General features: G+C 41.8%; 1 protein-coding gene across 2 annotated transcripts; it reads right to left on the reverse strand.

The window, feature by feature from the left end:
• Positions 1–5,983: 5,983 nt before the first annotated feature.
• Positions 5,984–13,792, reverse strand: creb3l4 (cAMP responsive element binding protein 3-like 4). Of its 2 annotated transcripts, none has more exons than XM_030395071.1 (10): positions 13,561–13,792; positions 11,163–11,309; positions 10,814–11,087; positions 10,321–10,415; positions 10,141–10,230; positions 9,893–9,999; positions 9,527–9,595; positions 8,976–9,060; positions 8,330–8,426; positions 5,984–8,187 (listed from the first exon to the last, which is right to left on the reverse strand). In XM_030395071.1, exons 2-10 carry the CDS (start codon positions 11,304–11,306, stop codon positions 7,847–7,849), a joined length of 1,302 nt encoding a protein of 433 aa, XP_030250931.1. In that variant the 5' UTR covers positions 11,307–11,309; positions 13,561–13,792; the 3' UTR covers positions 5,984–7,846. The 2 variants fall into 2 exon arrangements, with proteins under 2 accessions (XP_030250931.1, XP_030250930.1); XM_030395070.1 differs by having other exon boundaries at positions 10,321–10,445; positions 13,561–13,791.
• Positions 13,793–15,700: the final 1,908 nt, after the last annotated feature.

Raw genomic sequence — 15,700 nt, forward strand, 5'->3', positions numbered from 1 at the left:
GAAGCCTCGACGGGCCGGTGAAGAACTTCTGTACTCTGGTTCTGACTCTGATGTTATTTTCTCTGCTGTGTTTATGAGTTCAGAACCGGTGGGACAACGTTTCACAGGACGTTCTCTTTAAGTTCCTTTATTTTGTTTCCATCCGTAAAAGCATTTGAAAATAAAATCCTCCTGCTTTGTTTGTTTATTTCTTTATTTTTATTTTTTCAATCACTTGGTTTAAGATATTATAGGAGACGTTCTCATGCAAATATTTCTTTCGATACAATTTCACAGATTCGGTTTCACACATTAAAAAAAAAAAAAACTCCTGGAAAAGAAAAATAAATTCACTCAGTTTCACACATGTCAAATCTTTTAACATGATTTCACAGATTTTCCTGGCAAAACATTTTTTTTTCCCACCAGGACGAAACAGTTTCTTCACTTGCCCATCCGTAATATCACACCATAAAACTGCTCTGCAAAACATATTAGCAGTTAAACTGATAATGGTCTTAAATAAGAAAACAGAGGCAGTTACATTAATCACTCTAAAGGTCGTATAAATATATCTTCCAGTGGACAAATCTCCGTTATCCTACAGTCGGTAACATATATCAGTGTGGCTGCAGTATCCAGAGTCCGGCTCGGTCCCTTTGCCCCCATTACGTCTCCCTGCCATTACATTTTATAGCTGTGTTATCTTCCATCAGTGCAGGTTGAGGATCATCCCGTCCCCATCTCGCTGTTCCCTTTACAAGCGCTTCACAGACCAATAAAAACGAATGCCAACACGCAGTTAAAGTGGAAGGACTACAGGAAGGACATATATAACAACAGGAAGGACAGTGGAGCTTATAACAACATGTGCTGTCCTCCAGCTGGTTTTAATTCATGATGCATTTGTGAGGAATTTTTATGGTTTGACTCGTGAGAGACATTTCAAAACACACTCTGGTGACTTGTTTCCTTATCAGGACAGCTAGAGTCAATAATCTACAGACTGCATCGTCATTTTTACTGCACAGACTGATATCAACCGCCTCATCTGACCCCCGACAGGAACACAAAGGATATTTTATAACATGTAGAATTATTCTTTTAATAAAAGAAAGCCCTCAATAGACTTTTCTCTGTGATTTCCAGAACCACTGATAGCTGGACCTATGAGGAACATCCAGAATGACCAGAACCTCCTTGATGACCACCAAACACATGAAGGTCTTCAAGAAGGTTCTCAGTGATAACTTGAACCTCTCCATTGACCACGAAAAACACTTAAAGTACCAAGAACCTCCTCAATGACCACAAGAACTACTACAGGGGTACTAGAACCTTTTCAGTGACCACCATAGACCGTCTAAAGCATCAGGACCTTCTCAGTGATCACAAGATCATTCTAAGAACTTCTTAAACCTCTTTAAAGACCACTAGAACATACTAGAGCAACACTTGAATCAACTATTTGGCCTGTAGAACCTCCTCAGTAATTACTAGAACCTACCGAAGGACCAACACAATCACTTAAAAGGCCCCCAGAACCTCCTCAATGACAACCAAACTCATTGAGGACTTTCAGAAACATCCGAGTGACCACTAGAAGTCCCTTAAATACCAAAGAAGATCCTTAAAGACCCCCAGATCCCCCTTAATGACCACCAAACACATGAAGGTCTTCAAGAAGGTTCTCAGTGACCACTTGAACCTCTCCATTGACCACTAGAAACACTTAAAGTACCAAGAACCTCCTCAATGACCACAAGAACTACTACAGGGCTCCTAGAACCTTTTCAGTGACCACCATAGACCGTCTAAAGCATCAGGACCTCCTCAATGATCACAAGATCATTCAAAGAACCTCTTGAACCTCTGTAAAGACCGCCAAACACACTGAGGACTTTCAGAAACATCAGAGTGACCACTAGAAGTCCCTTAAATACCAAAGAAGATCCTTAAAGACCCCCAGATCCCCCTCAATGACCACCAAACACATACAGGTCTTCAAGAGGCTTCTCAGTGACCACTTGAACCTCTCCATTGACCACTAGAAACACTTAAAATACCAAAGAATCTCCTCAATGACCACAAGAACTACTACAGGGCTATAAACCATCTAAAGCATCAGGACCTCCTCATTGATCACACTGCCATCCTAAGAACTTCTTGAACCTCTACAGACCACTAGCACATACTAGAGCAACACTATTAGACCAGTAGAACCTTCTCAGTGATCACTAGAACCAACAGAAGGACCAATACAATCACTTAAAAGACTCCCAGAACCTCCTCAATGACAACCAAACACATACAGGTCTTCAAGAGGCTTCTCAGTGACCACTTGAACCTCTCTACTGATCACTAAAGCATCTTAAGTACTGGATAACATCCACAAAGGTCCATCAGAACCTCCTCACCGACCACTAGAAACACCTAAACTACTGAAGAACATCCACAAAGGACCATCAGAACCGTCTTGACAGGGACATTCTGAGAACCTCTTGAACCTCTGTGGAGACCTCGAAAACATACTAAAGCAACAATTGAATGATCTAGAGCCAACGAGAACTACATTTAGGAGTCCCAGAACATCTTGAATGACCAGCAAACACATGAAGATCCTCAAGCAGCTTCTCAGTGACCACCAGAACCTCCTCGGCTGTTGAATTGCAGGGACTTTGTCTGAAGAGAGAATCTTTATCAAGGTATCACGGACAGGTGCACAGTGAAGAGCAGCAGCAGGTGAAGGGCAGGAAACTCTGAGGGCATCTGGTGGACAAGTGGGGAACCACAGGACGGGCCTGATACATCATTTTGTCTTCAAGGAGCTGCTCACTGTAAACAAATCAAACTAACAGAAATAGTTCATTTGTTGGGGACTATTTTCAGCGGTGGATGAATCCACATTTGGAGCTTTTTAGTGAGTGTTTGTGGCAGCAGGGTGGTGTGTGTTCATGGTGGCTTATTGATGTGTGTTTTTAATAGTTTCTCGTCAACGATGGAGCTCAGAGGAAGAAGAAACATCAGGCAGAAAGCGCTGGAGAGGAAGATATATTTCTGATAGTGAAGCTGGAGAAGAGGGAACAGAGTCGGCTGACAGCGTTCTGTCAGGAGAGGTGATCCTGTAGGCGTTGGGATGCAGAGGGAAGCCATTAGCTCAACAAAGAGTGGGAGTCATCGTCTCCTATATATCCGCCATGTAAACCCTCCACGTGCACTCATGTGCTGTTACCCATCAGGGATGATTCCCACTCTCCTCTGAAGTGCCCAAACTACCTTTTAGCCATTAGCATCATAAACGTGGAACATGTACAGATGCTGGGTAAAAAAAAAAAAGAACATTTATTATTCAGCAAACTGGAGGGATGCAATAAAAACATGTAAGTCGTCTGTGGTATAATATACATACAGGTTCATTATCTGTGTTATTGACCGTCCTCAGAGAGAACAGTGATGTAAGACAACACACTGCACTCACTGTGTGTGTGTGTGTGTGTGCTAAATATGACAAACAAGAGAACATTCAAGTGTCTCAGGTGCATTTTACATGTGAAAACAGGGATTTCACATGTGCTGTAAACATCTTCCTAAATGTAGCATTATTAAAATATATTCACTGGGAACCAAACATGAAATTTTAAAGAGTATAAACTGCTGGAAGACTTCACGGTGTCGGAACAGGATGTGTCACTCGGGGGAGATGTCAACAGCAGTGAAGCGTCGATGAGGGTCCAGCTGGAAAACTGCAGAGCTGAAGACAAACATCAATAATGGATTTGGTTCCAGGCGGCTGGAAACATGATGGAAACACGGCAGGATTTACTGTAATCATTCGCCAGTTTCTTTGAAACTAGTTTACTTGTTTGAACTGGAAACAATTTCCCCTATAACAGATTATTAATGGAGTGAGTCGTACCTGGAATATAATTAATGCGGGATTTAAAGGGCAAAGTCACACAGGTGTTACTGAATTTATTGACTGAGCTGTTTTTAAAATGAAGGTGTTTCTTTGGCATTAAGTTAAAATGTTAAGAAGGCTAATGAAGATATCTCCAGCTGCTGAACGCCTTAAATTAAGGTAATTTAGAATTAGATAAGGGTATTTTTAAGGGTATCATAATGTATGGAGGGTTTAAACTGGGCTTTATATCATCAGGAGGAGGAGAGGATGACTGAGGTTATATTTTTCCTTTTAATAATAATCTATATCAATGTGTCTTTCTGATCCAACAGTTACGTCAGACTAAATCGTGACATTCAGTTTTGTGCAGAAAGTCGTACTGTTGCTGTGAGACCAGGCTGCAGATTAGAGGTAATTAAAGGGAACTGATGAAGGATAATTAAGCCTCTCTGTCCTCTGTGATCGACAACAGTCTATCCCTCCATCATCCATCCATCTTTAATCAGCAGTAGAACTGTGTTTGCTGTATTTTGCTCCTCTGTGGATCGGTGCCATTTCAACAGGAAGTGGAAGTGGCCCCCTTCAGACTCTCGTTGTCAATTATTCATCAGAAAAGCATCTAAATATTCAAAAAGCTGTGGGTTTGCTCACCATGTGCAGAGGAACAGGCCGCTCGCTCTGACTGATTAACTCTGTTTTTATAAGTGGAGGCTCAGCAGGTCGCATTTACATTTTTCTCCAGAGGATCAAATATCTCCAAGGAGTTTGTTAGACACCATCGAGCTGAGGTCTGTAAATTAGGTCTGTGTGCTGGTTCAACATGTTGTTTTCTACAAAACTCATATAAATCTCAGCAGAGTTTGGTCTCTGGAAAAAGGCAACAACGAAATGTGTTGGTGTCATTTTTTTACTCATTGTTTTTGCTGCTCAACAACATTCATCACCAACAGACCAACAGGAGTTTAAATGTTTTAAAGAGAGTCATACTTTAACCACTTTAAGCTGACATCAGAAGTTTACTGAGACGATGTGGGAATTCAGATCGACTCGGTGGCTGAAGGGCGTCTGACAAACAGGACAGATCAATCCACTTGTTCAAAAGTCATAAGCAGAGAAAAGGTGATCGAAGAATAGATAAAAGGACAAAAAACATAATAATTAAAAATTGAAATAAAGATTATAAAGACTGTAACCAACATAAACATAAACATTATCCAAGATGGATAATCGCACCTGTTTGTAATACATGCTAAAAAGAAGAATACAAATATATCAGTAGAACTGCACACAGACTTGGTTTGTATCGAGGACTGAAGCTGCCAAAATCAAAAATACGAAATGTCTGAACAAGTAAATTAATATGAGATTAAATAAAGTAAAACCAACATTAAAAATAAATGTAGAAAATGTCTTATGAAGTCCAACAGAAAATGAATTTACTGCTTAGTTGGCTCCTGAAATTAATGTATTATCATTATAAAATTAATTTGTATAAGAAAAATGAAAGAATGAAACATTAATGTCACATTTTATAAATATTATATATTTTTTTGCAGTATGTGCTCGACTACAGTCATTGTGAGGCTGTGATGATGTAACGATGATGATGATGATGATGATGTAACGATGATGATGATGATGTAACGATGATGATGATGTAACGATGATGAAGGTCAGCGTTTGAAGATGGTTGTTTGTGTTCCGTGTGATCAGTCTCTGCCGGGTCAGAGAGGTTCAACATGTTTCTCTCTGCTGAAGCTCAGTTTTATTAGCTGACATTCAGCAGCTTACGTGTGTGTGTGTGTGTGTGTGTGTGTGTGTGTGTCTGTGTGTGTGTGTTTACTGGTAATGAGCGGTGTGTGTGTGTGTGTGTGTGTGTGTGTGTGTGTGTGTGTGTGTGTGTGTGTGTGTGTGTAGGTGGAGTCTTTATATCACAGCTGTTTGATGTCGTCCATCCGGTTGCATTATTACTGCTGTTGTTGCTGCTGGTATTGAACATTTTTAATTATTCTCCACAGATTCATCCTTAATTGACCTCATAACACTCCAAACTAACAAACTGCATGACAAAATGAATTATGCAGAAATTAGACAGATGCAACATTTACTTTAAAATGTTTATTTTAAATATTAGGATTTTCTTTTTTTCTTCTTTTTTTTACAAAAAAGAAAGCAGAGTAAAATAAAAATAGAAATATCCCTTTCCCCTCCAAAATACAATAAATGTAACACATAAAGTCAGATCACTATGACACAGCTTGTGGCGCCCCCTGGTGGCTCCAGGGTCCGTTACAAACACACAGTCTGCATGAAGCAACAAACAGGCCGGCTGATTAGAGCTGCAACAACTAGTCGATGGATCAATGAGTCGATCAGAAGGAAAGAAAATGTCTCCAGCTACTTCAGGTGTTAAGCAGAATGCTGCAACACTTCACCTGACTTTATATCATTATATATCATGGCAGGAGGAGATGAGGACTGGGTTTACATTTCTAAATGAACTGTTACTTTAACTATTAAGGATGAAAAAGGCACCACAGGCTGAGAAGCAGATTTAAGGTCAGAGGTCAGCAGGTAACCAGGTGTGATGGCACAACGTTACAAAACAACGTCTGACACAAGTGAAAAATTAACAGATCAGCGTAGAAATAACCCCCTGAAGAGCCGGAGGGAACTTAAGTCAGAGCAGATGAAAAAACGAACAAATTCTACAATATCCCAAATTATGGATCCATCTCAGGTGATCAGAACCTCTCAGGTTATCTTACACTGACTGGATCTACTGGCCTCACAGCAGACAGTTTACATTAGATGTGTGGCTACAAAACTTTGAATAAACTGTAAAAAAAAATCTTTGAAAGCAAAGAATAAATTCTCCGACAGCTTTGTTAGCTCGTCGCATGCTAACAGTGGAGTCCATGTGGAGGTATACTCTCGTCCTGTGTGATGAAGACTGGTCCATGTGGTCAGCTAAGTTTAAGATATATATATAAAGTGAATCTACAGCAGCTTATCCAGGAGTTTCTGTGCTGAAGTTCATCTGGAAGTCTTTAAATCATTTATGTAAAACTTGAATCTGTTAGAAAAGCTTTGTGATGCTTCAACAGCTCAGATAACCCGGAGTAAAGCTAAGACGACACACAGTTAGGAGAATAAAAGCTTCTTGTTTCTCTGCGAGTGTAAGTTTAAACACTGACGGACTGTTGGAAGGAATAGTTCAACATTTTGGGAAACGACACCTTACTTCACTTTTCTTTCTAACGCCTTGATTCCGCGCGTCTCGTCTCTACGACCTCGTGTGCGATGTGGTTTTGTTCCATCGCCCACACGGCTTCATATCCCACCGGGAGTGTTTCAGAAGAGGAGCATCACGCCTGACGTCTGCATGATGTTAGGGGATTGGACAGTGGCGAGGGAGAAGTGGAGGGCCCTGCGGACTGTTCTGACTCTGAGCGGCGCCCTCTAGTGGTTTCATTGCTTGACACTGACGCTAACATGACAGCCGCTGTAAGTATGTGGGCAGTGACGGTTCTATTGTTTCAAACAGACGTGTCTATTTTCATTAGTCTTTAGATGAACAGATGGTTTTCACGCTGATGTTTGCATACAGCAGACTAGAGACAGTTAGCATAGCTTAGCACAAAGACTGCAAACACAGAGAAACTAACGGTCTGCTATCTGAGCTTCATATTGATCGTACAGACATAAGAGTGCTTTTAAATTTCTAACTCTAAAGAAAAAATAATAAGCATACATCCCAAAATGTCAAAATATTCCTTTAAAACAAATCATGGCCGACTGCGTCTTTAAAACCACCACCGATCAATTAATCCATGACAAACAGGAGCTGATTCTGATCAGCAGCGATCAATCAGAGCGTCCACTGCCGGTCACATCTACAGCTCATCACCGAGACGAACTCTGCAACCAATCACGTGTCCCGACTCGACCGAGGAAGCGGTCCGTCTACATCTCGTCAGCGTGGGCGGGTTTAGCGGGATCGGGGCTTTCTTTCCCCGCCACCGACATCAGACCCATCGCCAGCTGCTCAGTCTGCCCGGCAACAACAGCTGAGCTGTTCCCTGATTGGCTCCCCTCTGGGACCGTCCCATCGTAGCCTGTATTTTCAAGAGTTTCTATTGGTTCCTGGAGGATGTCAGTGCCATCAGCAGGTCCTGATTGGCTGAGTTCAGATTTAGTGAGTTCAGACGGCGGTGGCGAGGAGTCGGACTGGACCGGCGGACTGTTCCCATCATCCTCTGTAGGCCGGGAGGAGGAGGGGTCTGTCAGGATGTTTCTGGAAATAACTAGAAAGATAGAAGAAGAGAGTTTTACTTTGCTTCTGTATCATCGAATCAACCAGAACAGATTAAATGTGTCTGATGTGACGCCAACATCACTGGATTAAATCCAACTGAAACAACAGGAAGTGATGTCAGAGCGACTGACCTCCTGTTGGTCTGTAGTCGTCGTCGTCTGCAGACGAGCGGCGGCTGAACGGGCTGAAGCTCGGCATGATGATCAGACCCAGAGAGACCAGGATGATCTGAGGACACAAACAGTTTATCTGACGTGTTCATGACGTCTGACGCAAACTCAGGTTTCATATTTCACATTGAATGTTATCAACACTTTGTTCTGATAAAATGTTAATTAGTTACTTTGAAAGCTGCTGATTGGTTGTTTTTGTTATCTTTGTAAAGCACGAGCAGCAATAAGTCCATTAATCGATCGGCAGAAATTGAATTGCCATCTGTTCGATAATCCATTAATCATTTCAGTTACACTTTAAACAAATATGCCAAATATTCTCTGGTTCCAGCTTGTGGAAGGAGGTGATTTACAGCGTTTCTTTGTCACGTCACAGTAAACTGAACATCTGAGTTCAGACAAATGAGCCAAATGTTTACATTCTTTTTGGAATATGAGAATTTAAGGGAATTTAATAGCTAACAACTAATCAATTAGTTAAAACGGGAGCGTGGTAACTTCAGAAATTTGGATTTATTTGATAAAATACACATAACGCCTCAGAATCAGCTACTGGGAGCTGAGAACAGACATCATGGATCAAACCCTGTTGAGTGTTTCGTACCAGTAAGCAGGTGCTGGTCTGGGCTCCTTTACTGACGGTCTGCTTGATCAGAGACTGAAGCTGTCGCAGCTGAGCCAGCAGAGACCTGAACAACAACAACACATCATGTTTACCAGAAATCTGACCACAGAAAAGGACAAAGACAACATGGAGCTCTGCGTCTTTGTCTCAGAGACACAGTGAATCTGACAGTGTCGCCTCGAGATATTCAAGTTCTTCAGTTTGTATTTACATCACAGAAGGTCCAGTACAGATAAATATTTACAGACAACACACAGAAGAAGAAGACAACATGAAGAAGAAGACAACATGAAAAGGAAGACAACATAAAGAAGACAACAGCGCCCTCTGCTGCGGGAAACTGGATCTTGCTGCAGCGCTCAGCAGTGTTTTTGATTTTACTTACGTACCTGACAACTTCTCTTTAAAACACTAACCAAAGCTGATTAATACCTGTGACTCATCACTTCCTCCTGAGAGACCAGACCTCTTGATTCGACCGCTAAACAGCCAATAACTGAGAATAATTATATTAATAAATGTGGTCTTACATGTTGCGTTTCTCCAGCTGCTCCACCGTCCTCTGCAGCTCCTTGTTCTGAGCCGAGCAGGCTGCTGCCCTGTACACACACACACACACGCACACACACACACACACGCACACACACACACACACACACACACACACACACACACACACACACACACACAATCAATTTAATTGCCGTTAATTTCCTTGATAAATCGATAAATTGTCAACATTATAAATTAGTGAAAAATGCCCCTCGCAAGTCCAAGATGAATTTTTGTTCCGTCAAAAAGAATTGTAGAAAATAATTATCTATTTCCAGCCAAACCAAGTTCAGAAAATCTGAAAATTAAAGAAACCAGAACCACGGGTCGGTCCGTTTGTGTACCTGCTCTCCAGCCCGTCGATGTACTCCTTCCTCCTCCGCCGGCTGTCCTGAGCCGACTGCTTGTTGCGGATTTTTCTCCGAACTCTCTTCAGGATTCTTTCTTCAGCCTGCAGATAAAGTTTGATTACATCACCATCAGTCTCCACACTGTGATCACTCCGTCAGGTCCAGGTAACGTTTTTATACTGTGAACCTCCGAAAAGTCAAATCAAACAGATGTGAGGTGTTTAGAGGTTCAGCAGTCTGACCTTGGTGAGAGGAAGGTTGTTGGGCAGAGAAACTCCTTCCTGACTCAGCAGCTTCTGCTCCTCCTCCGTCAGCTGGAGGTCTGAGTACAGCTGCAACAGCAGAAGAAGAGTCAGTCCTCCAGGTCAAACCTCAACGCTCGACCGTCAGCAGGAAGTAAAGTAAGAAAACAAAACTCTCACCGGATCATCGTCGGGACTCGGAGGGTCGATGAAGCTCGAGCTGCAGTCGAGGCGAGCGGCAGGAAGCACGGGCAGCTCGTTGACGACGCACGAGTCTGAAAACAACACCTGAGAGCTCCAATCATCTGAGCAGGACAGGAAATGACATCACGAAAAGGTTACGATCAAGGTGTCCACGTTTGGAATAACAATCAATGGTGAATCACTCCAGCTGAGTGGAGACAACATCACCAGACTCCCTTGACTCATTCTGCATTATTTGGACCTTCTTGTGAATTCAGCAGAAGTTCGACATGAACTTCTGTCTGTCTTTGTGTAGAAACATGGAGTCTGTTTGTCTCAGTGAAGTGACAGCTAAGGTCTGATCAGGCTCTGAAAGTCACGTAATACTCGTGTATGTATTTTATTTGTTTCTTTATTATCACAGTTTTACTACAAACTTCTCCGGATTGTTGAGAACTATATTTTGACGCAGACTGAACCAAACACTCACCGAGCTCTATGGAGATCATGTTCTCTTGTCCTGGTTCCGTCTTCACGCCGCTCAGGCCACTGATGTCATAAACCACCTGGTAGATGGTTGCCGGGTTCGGCTGGGTGGTCGCCGTGGTCACAGCTGTCACCATGGTGACGGGACTCTCCACCACAGGATCCTCAGAGATGCCGCTGTCGCTCTCAGACGAGGGGTCGGCAAGCGGCCCGTTGGGAAACACCTCGTTGGGGTCGACGGCGTGGAGGACGTCCTCGGGTTCGCTGTCGTTCAGCGTCTGAGACACAGTGACAGGGTCAGACTCACTGCATCAGGTGACCTCACCTGCACCACATACAGCCGGTACACTCACACAGCCAGGGTCGAGCGCCCAGTCCTGCACGGGTTTCTCTGAGCCGCAGAAGACGAGGTCGGAGCAGGAGAGCGGGGCTTCAAGCTGCCAGCTGTCTGCCGCCACGCCGCCGCCCAGAAACAGCTCGCCGCTCTCTGCGTCCATCGCCTGAAACACAATCACACACAGAGGAAGTACATTTACTTGTGAGGTACTTCTACTCCACTACACTTAGTTCAGTTTATAAACTCTGATGTCCTGTTATAAATCAAACTGTTTTTACATGTACAGCTGAAACAATCAGTCAAGAAATCAATCAGTCGGTTGCCAGAAAATATATGAACAAACATTTTGATGTTTTTTTGATGGTTGCAGCGTCACAGATGAAGACTTGCTGTTTTTTCTTTAAATCATTTGAATTAAGGACAAACATACAGACGGTTTCCAGCTGATTCTGATAACTGATCATCACCTGCTTCTCCTGGCTGACACAGATAAGATAATTGATCATTTCATTTCTTCCTTCTTTGTCTTTTCCTCCTCCTTCTTCTCTTTCTCTATATTTTATTGACAACATGTAACTCAGTTCTGGAGAAACACGTTGCGTTGTGACCTCGTTGTAGGAACGTAAAGGTCCACGCATATTTCTCACTATTTTCACCAAGCAGTCGATGTTTGTTGATTCAATAAATCAGCACATGAATCCAGAATGAAAACAATCATCAGCTGCACGTGGGACACGAGACAGTCAAGTGTGAGAAAGTAAAGAGCAGAACAAAGAGAGTGTGAGATCCTGATCGAGCCGCTGACGCAACACTGGAGGAGGATATCCTGGTAGACACACCCCCACAAACACACACACCTGCCAACACACACCCCCACAAACACACACACCTGCCAACACACACCCCCACAAACACACACACCTGCAAACACACACCCCCACAAACACACACACCTGCAAACACACACACATGCTCGGCCTGTCTGACTGAATAGAAACCTGATAAGCTGCTGAACGTGTTTCCAGCTCGCTCCACCTTCACCTCCGTTTCTCCGGGTTCACAGGGACTGAATAATAAAGAGACACTGAAGGCTGATAAACTTAAAAAAAAAAAGGTTCAAACTCGACTGACGGTCAGGATCAGAAATCTTCTTCTGTCCCTCTCTTCATTAATCTCCATCAGAACGATCTAAAGACTTGATACGGCAAAGCACGAAGAGGCCGACTGACACATCGGACCATATTATATATCAGATATATATACGGGCATCAGTAACAGAAATGTACAGAAGCCCTGAGGGTCAACAGAGAACATTCAGGTGGTACATTCTCTCGCCTGTGTTTATGGCTTAAAGGAACAGGTGGAAGAAAAGTTTTAGCATCTCTAGTCGCCGTGGTGAGATGAAACACAGGGAAACAGACTTCGATGCTTCGAACAGATGCTCTCCATCCAGTGAACCGTCCGTTCACTCTTTCTATCGCTCTCCTTCACTCCAGGAGGCTTTTTCTTTTTCCTCTGCAGAGTTTTGTAGAGTTTCCACAGTTATTCCAGTTGTTTTGTTGTGACCTGAGAACAGTGACTGGAGAAAACAGTGCCTCTTCCTGTTTTGGTTGCAGACAAGCTTCTTTTATGCAATTATCAGCCTAACTTGTAACTTTAGTAACTAGTAACTAAAGTGAACACATAAATGTAGCGGAGTAAAAAGTACAATATGTGCATCCAACATGTGGTGTATTGGAAAGGGTCATGTAATTAATTACACTCCATCGCTGCTTTTACTGTTGAGTGGTATAATTTCCTGTAAAACAAAGTGTTATGTTTGACTCATTATATGTTTTTAAATCTCTCATCTACAAGGTAACTACAGGTAACAGATAACATGTAATAGAGTAAAAAGAACTGTAATAGTTCCCTCTGGAAGGCAGTGAAAGTACAAATCAGCATGACATTAAAACTTCAGCCAAATACTTTATAACAACTACAGACCAGTGAGTTAATGTGAGTTAATGTGAGTTAATGTTAGTGTTAGTTAATATTAGTTAAAGTGAGTTAATGTGAGTAAATGTGAGTAAATGTGAGTAAATGTTAGTGTTAGTTAATGTTAGTTAATGTGAGTTAATGTTAATTTTAATGTTAATATTAGCTGTTAGTTAATGTTAATGTGAGTTAATGAGAGTTAGTGTTAGTTATTGTTAATATTAATGTTATTAACTGTTAGTTAGTGTTAGTTAAAGTGAGTTAATGTCATTAATATTAGTTAATATTGATGTTATTAGCTGTGAGTTGGTGTTAGTTATTGTTAATATTGATGTTATTAGCTGTGAGTTGGTGTTAGCTGTGTGTCTGGGCTCAGGCCTGATCCTGGTTCAGCCGGATCAACAGGAGCAAACAGCAAGATTAATGTTCACACTCACTGAGCTGACTGATTCTTCTTTTCTTCTTCTTCTTCTTCTTTATCTTCTTCTTCTTCTTCTTCCGGGTTCAGACCCTCCGGTTGTTCATCACCGAGCGGCCCCTCCGCGGCTGCAGCAGCACCGGGGACACGAACAGACGCCACACGCTGCTTCTGTCGGTCCAGTCAATAAAAAGTCCAGCTGGCAGCTCCGCGTCCAGCACCAGCGACGCAGCTTCCGCCTCCACTTCTTCTTCTTCTTCGTTCTCGTCTGGGTCTTCTTCTTCTTCTTCTTCTGCTGATGTCGGACATCACAGCTGGAGCTCAGCATCGCCACCTGCTGTTCTGAAGCAGCACCGCCGCCAAGACACTGGACTTCAAAAATGATCAGGACTTTATTTTGTTTTTATCATATAATTAATCTTTTATTGACCTACAGATTATTTTGGATATTATTTATATTTTTATAAATATTTGTATTGACATTTTACTTTTGTTCTTATTATTCTTATTCTTATATCACATTTTTTAAACGTTTTAAATACAATTTTACATGCAATATTTATATTGGTACAGCTTGTTTTTGAATCTTTTGTATTTTATTATCTTTTATATTTTATTATTTTAACATTTCATTTTATTGCAATTGCTGTGCATTAGTCACTAAACTGTATTTATAAATTTTTTCACTTGTAAAGCACTTTGAATTGTATTTTGATTCATTTTAAGGGTGCTATATAGATCAACTTTGATTGATTTTTATTGATTGATTGATTGTCCATGTCTGAGGGGCGTCCTGCCTTCCATCAGCTTTTGAACACATTTATCAACATATTGATGACAAAACACGTCAAAGTTTACAAATCTAGTAAACGGAAAAAAATGAAGAAAGTCACCAGACTCCCTTGAAAAAACGCTCAATTTAAAGACTTTCTGCATCAGAATGAACTGTATAAACTTTGTGATATGCTGACTGCAACACATTCTTAACTGTTTGTGCTTTCTTGTTCATTCGGTAGACATTGTACATTAATATATTTATTTATCTATGTACAAAATGTCGTATCTGTAGCGCTGCACATGGTGAATGTGGGTTATCTGGGACACTTAATTGTACATGTGGGACTGAACGCACACAGTGTTATTATCTGTTCTAACAAAATGTATTCATCAGCACTTTTCTCTATCAGCTAAGCCTGGATGTGGTGTCTCGTGTCTTTAACTGTTCCTTTAGGTCTCAGTGAGTAAGTCTTTGCTTTAAACTTAAATGTGAAGGAATTTCTTGTAAATGAGAAGATTTATGATTTATAACAAACCTCAGCAGTGAATATCAGACGCATGAACCAGCACATGAACTTTGTTTTATCCTCTGCATGTGACACAGCCGCCGCTGAGCAGTTTCTCTTCTTTTATTAAAGTTTTTATTGCTGCATGTTTTGAAGATAAAGCGTCACAGTTTATGATGTCACATGATGGCCTGTACGTTCACAGTGATTCTGGTTTATCGGTGCTTCACCACCACATACAGAAGATCCAGACATATTTCCTTTATTTCAAAATATCCAGGCAGCAGATTTTAGTTATTTCTATGACTTCAGTGTCTTTAACGTGAGCGTGTTTGAATATTTGGTACTTTCGGTCTTCTCGATGACTCTGAATAAAAGGCGTTACAGTAATGAAGACCAGAAGATCCTAAACCAGGTTTGGGGTCCTCAGGTTAATGGTCCTCTGCAACTTTAGGGATTGATGGAAGATTGTGTGGTTCTGTGGAAGGTTTCAGGGCTTCTTCATTGGGTTTCTGGGTTCAGACAGAGTGTTTGGGGCTTTGAGGTCAGGTGTTCTTTTACTTTTAGGTCATTGAAGGACTATCAGCACAGGGTTCCAGGGTTCTTGATTGAGCTTGGTGTGTTCTTGATGGCTTTTTGGCCTACCAGGACTCCCAGGAGTTCGTCATGGATCCTGGAGGGTCTCAGTGGGTTTTATGGTTGTTTGATTTGCACTTTATTTAAAGGACGGTTTTTTGGGGTTCTTGATCGAGCCTGATGTGTTCTTGATGGCTTCCAACAATATTTAAAAGCCTACCATGGACTCTGAGGTGTTCGTCGTGGACAGACAGAGAACAGGGTTTCAGGGTTCTTGATTGGTCTGATGGTCTTCTTGAG

Source organism: Sparus aurata, chromosome 17 (assembly GCF_900880675.1).
Source record: "Sparus aurata chromosome 17, fSpaAur1.1, whole genome shotgun sequence".
Taxonomy (NCBI): Eukaryota; Metazoa; Chordata; class Actinopteri; order Spariformes; family Sparidae; genus Sparus; species Sparus aurata.

Coding starts and splice junctions, on each gene's coding strand:
- creb3l4 (XM_030395070.1), bottom strand. CDS start 11,306: ATGGACGCAGAGAGCGGCGAGCTGTTTCTGGGCGGCGGCGTGGCGGCA. Junction 10,000..10,140: donor ACAACCTTCCTCTCACCAAG/GTCAGACTGCTG, acceptor CTTTATCTGCAG/GCTGAAGAAAGAATCCTGAA. Junction 9,061..9,526: donor CAGCTGGAGAAACGCAACAT/GTAAGACCACAT, acceptor GTTGTTGTTCAG/GTCTCTGCTGGCTCAGCTGC.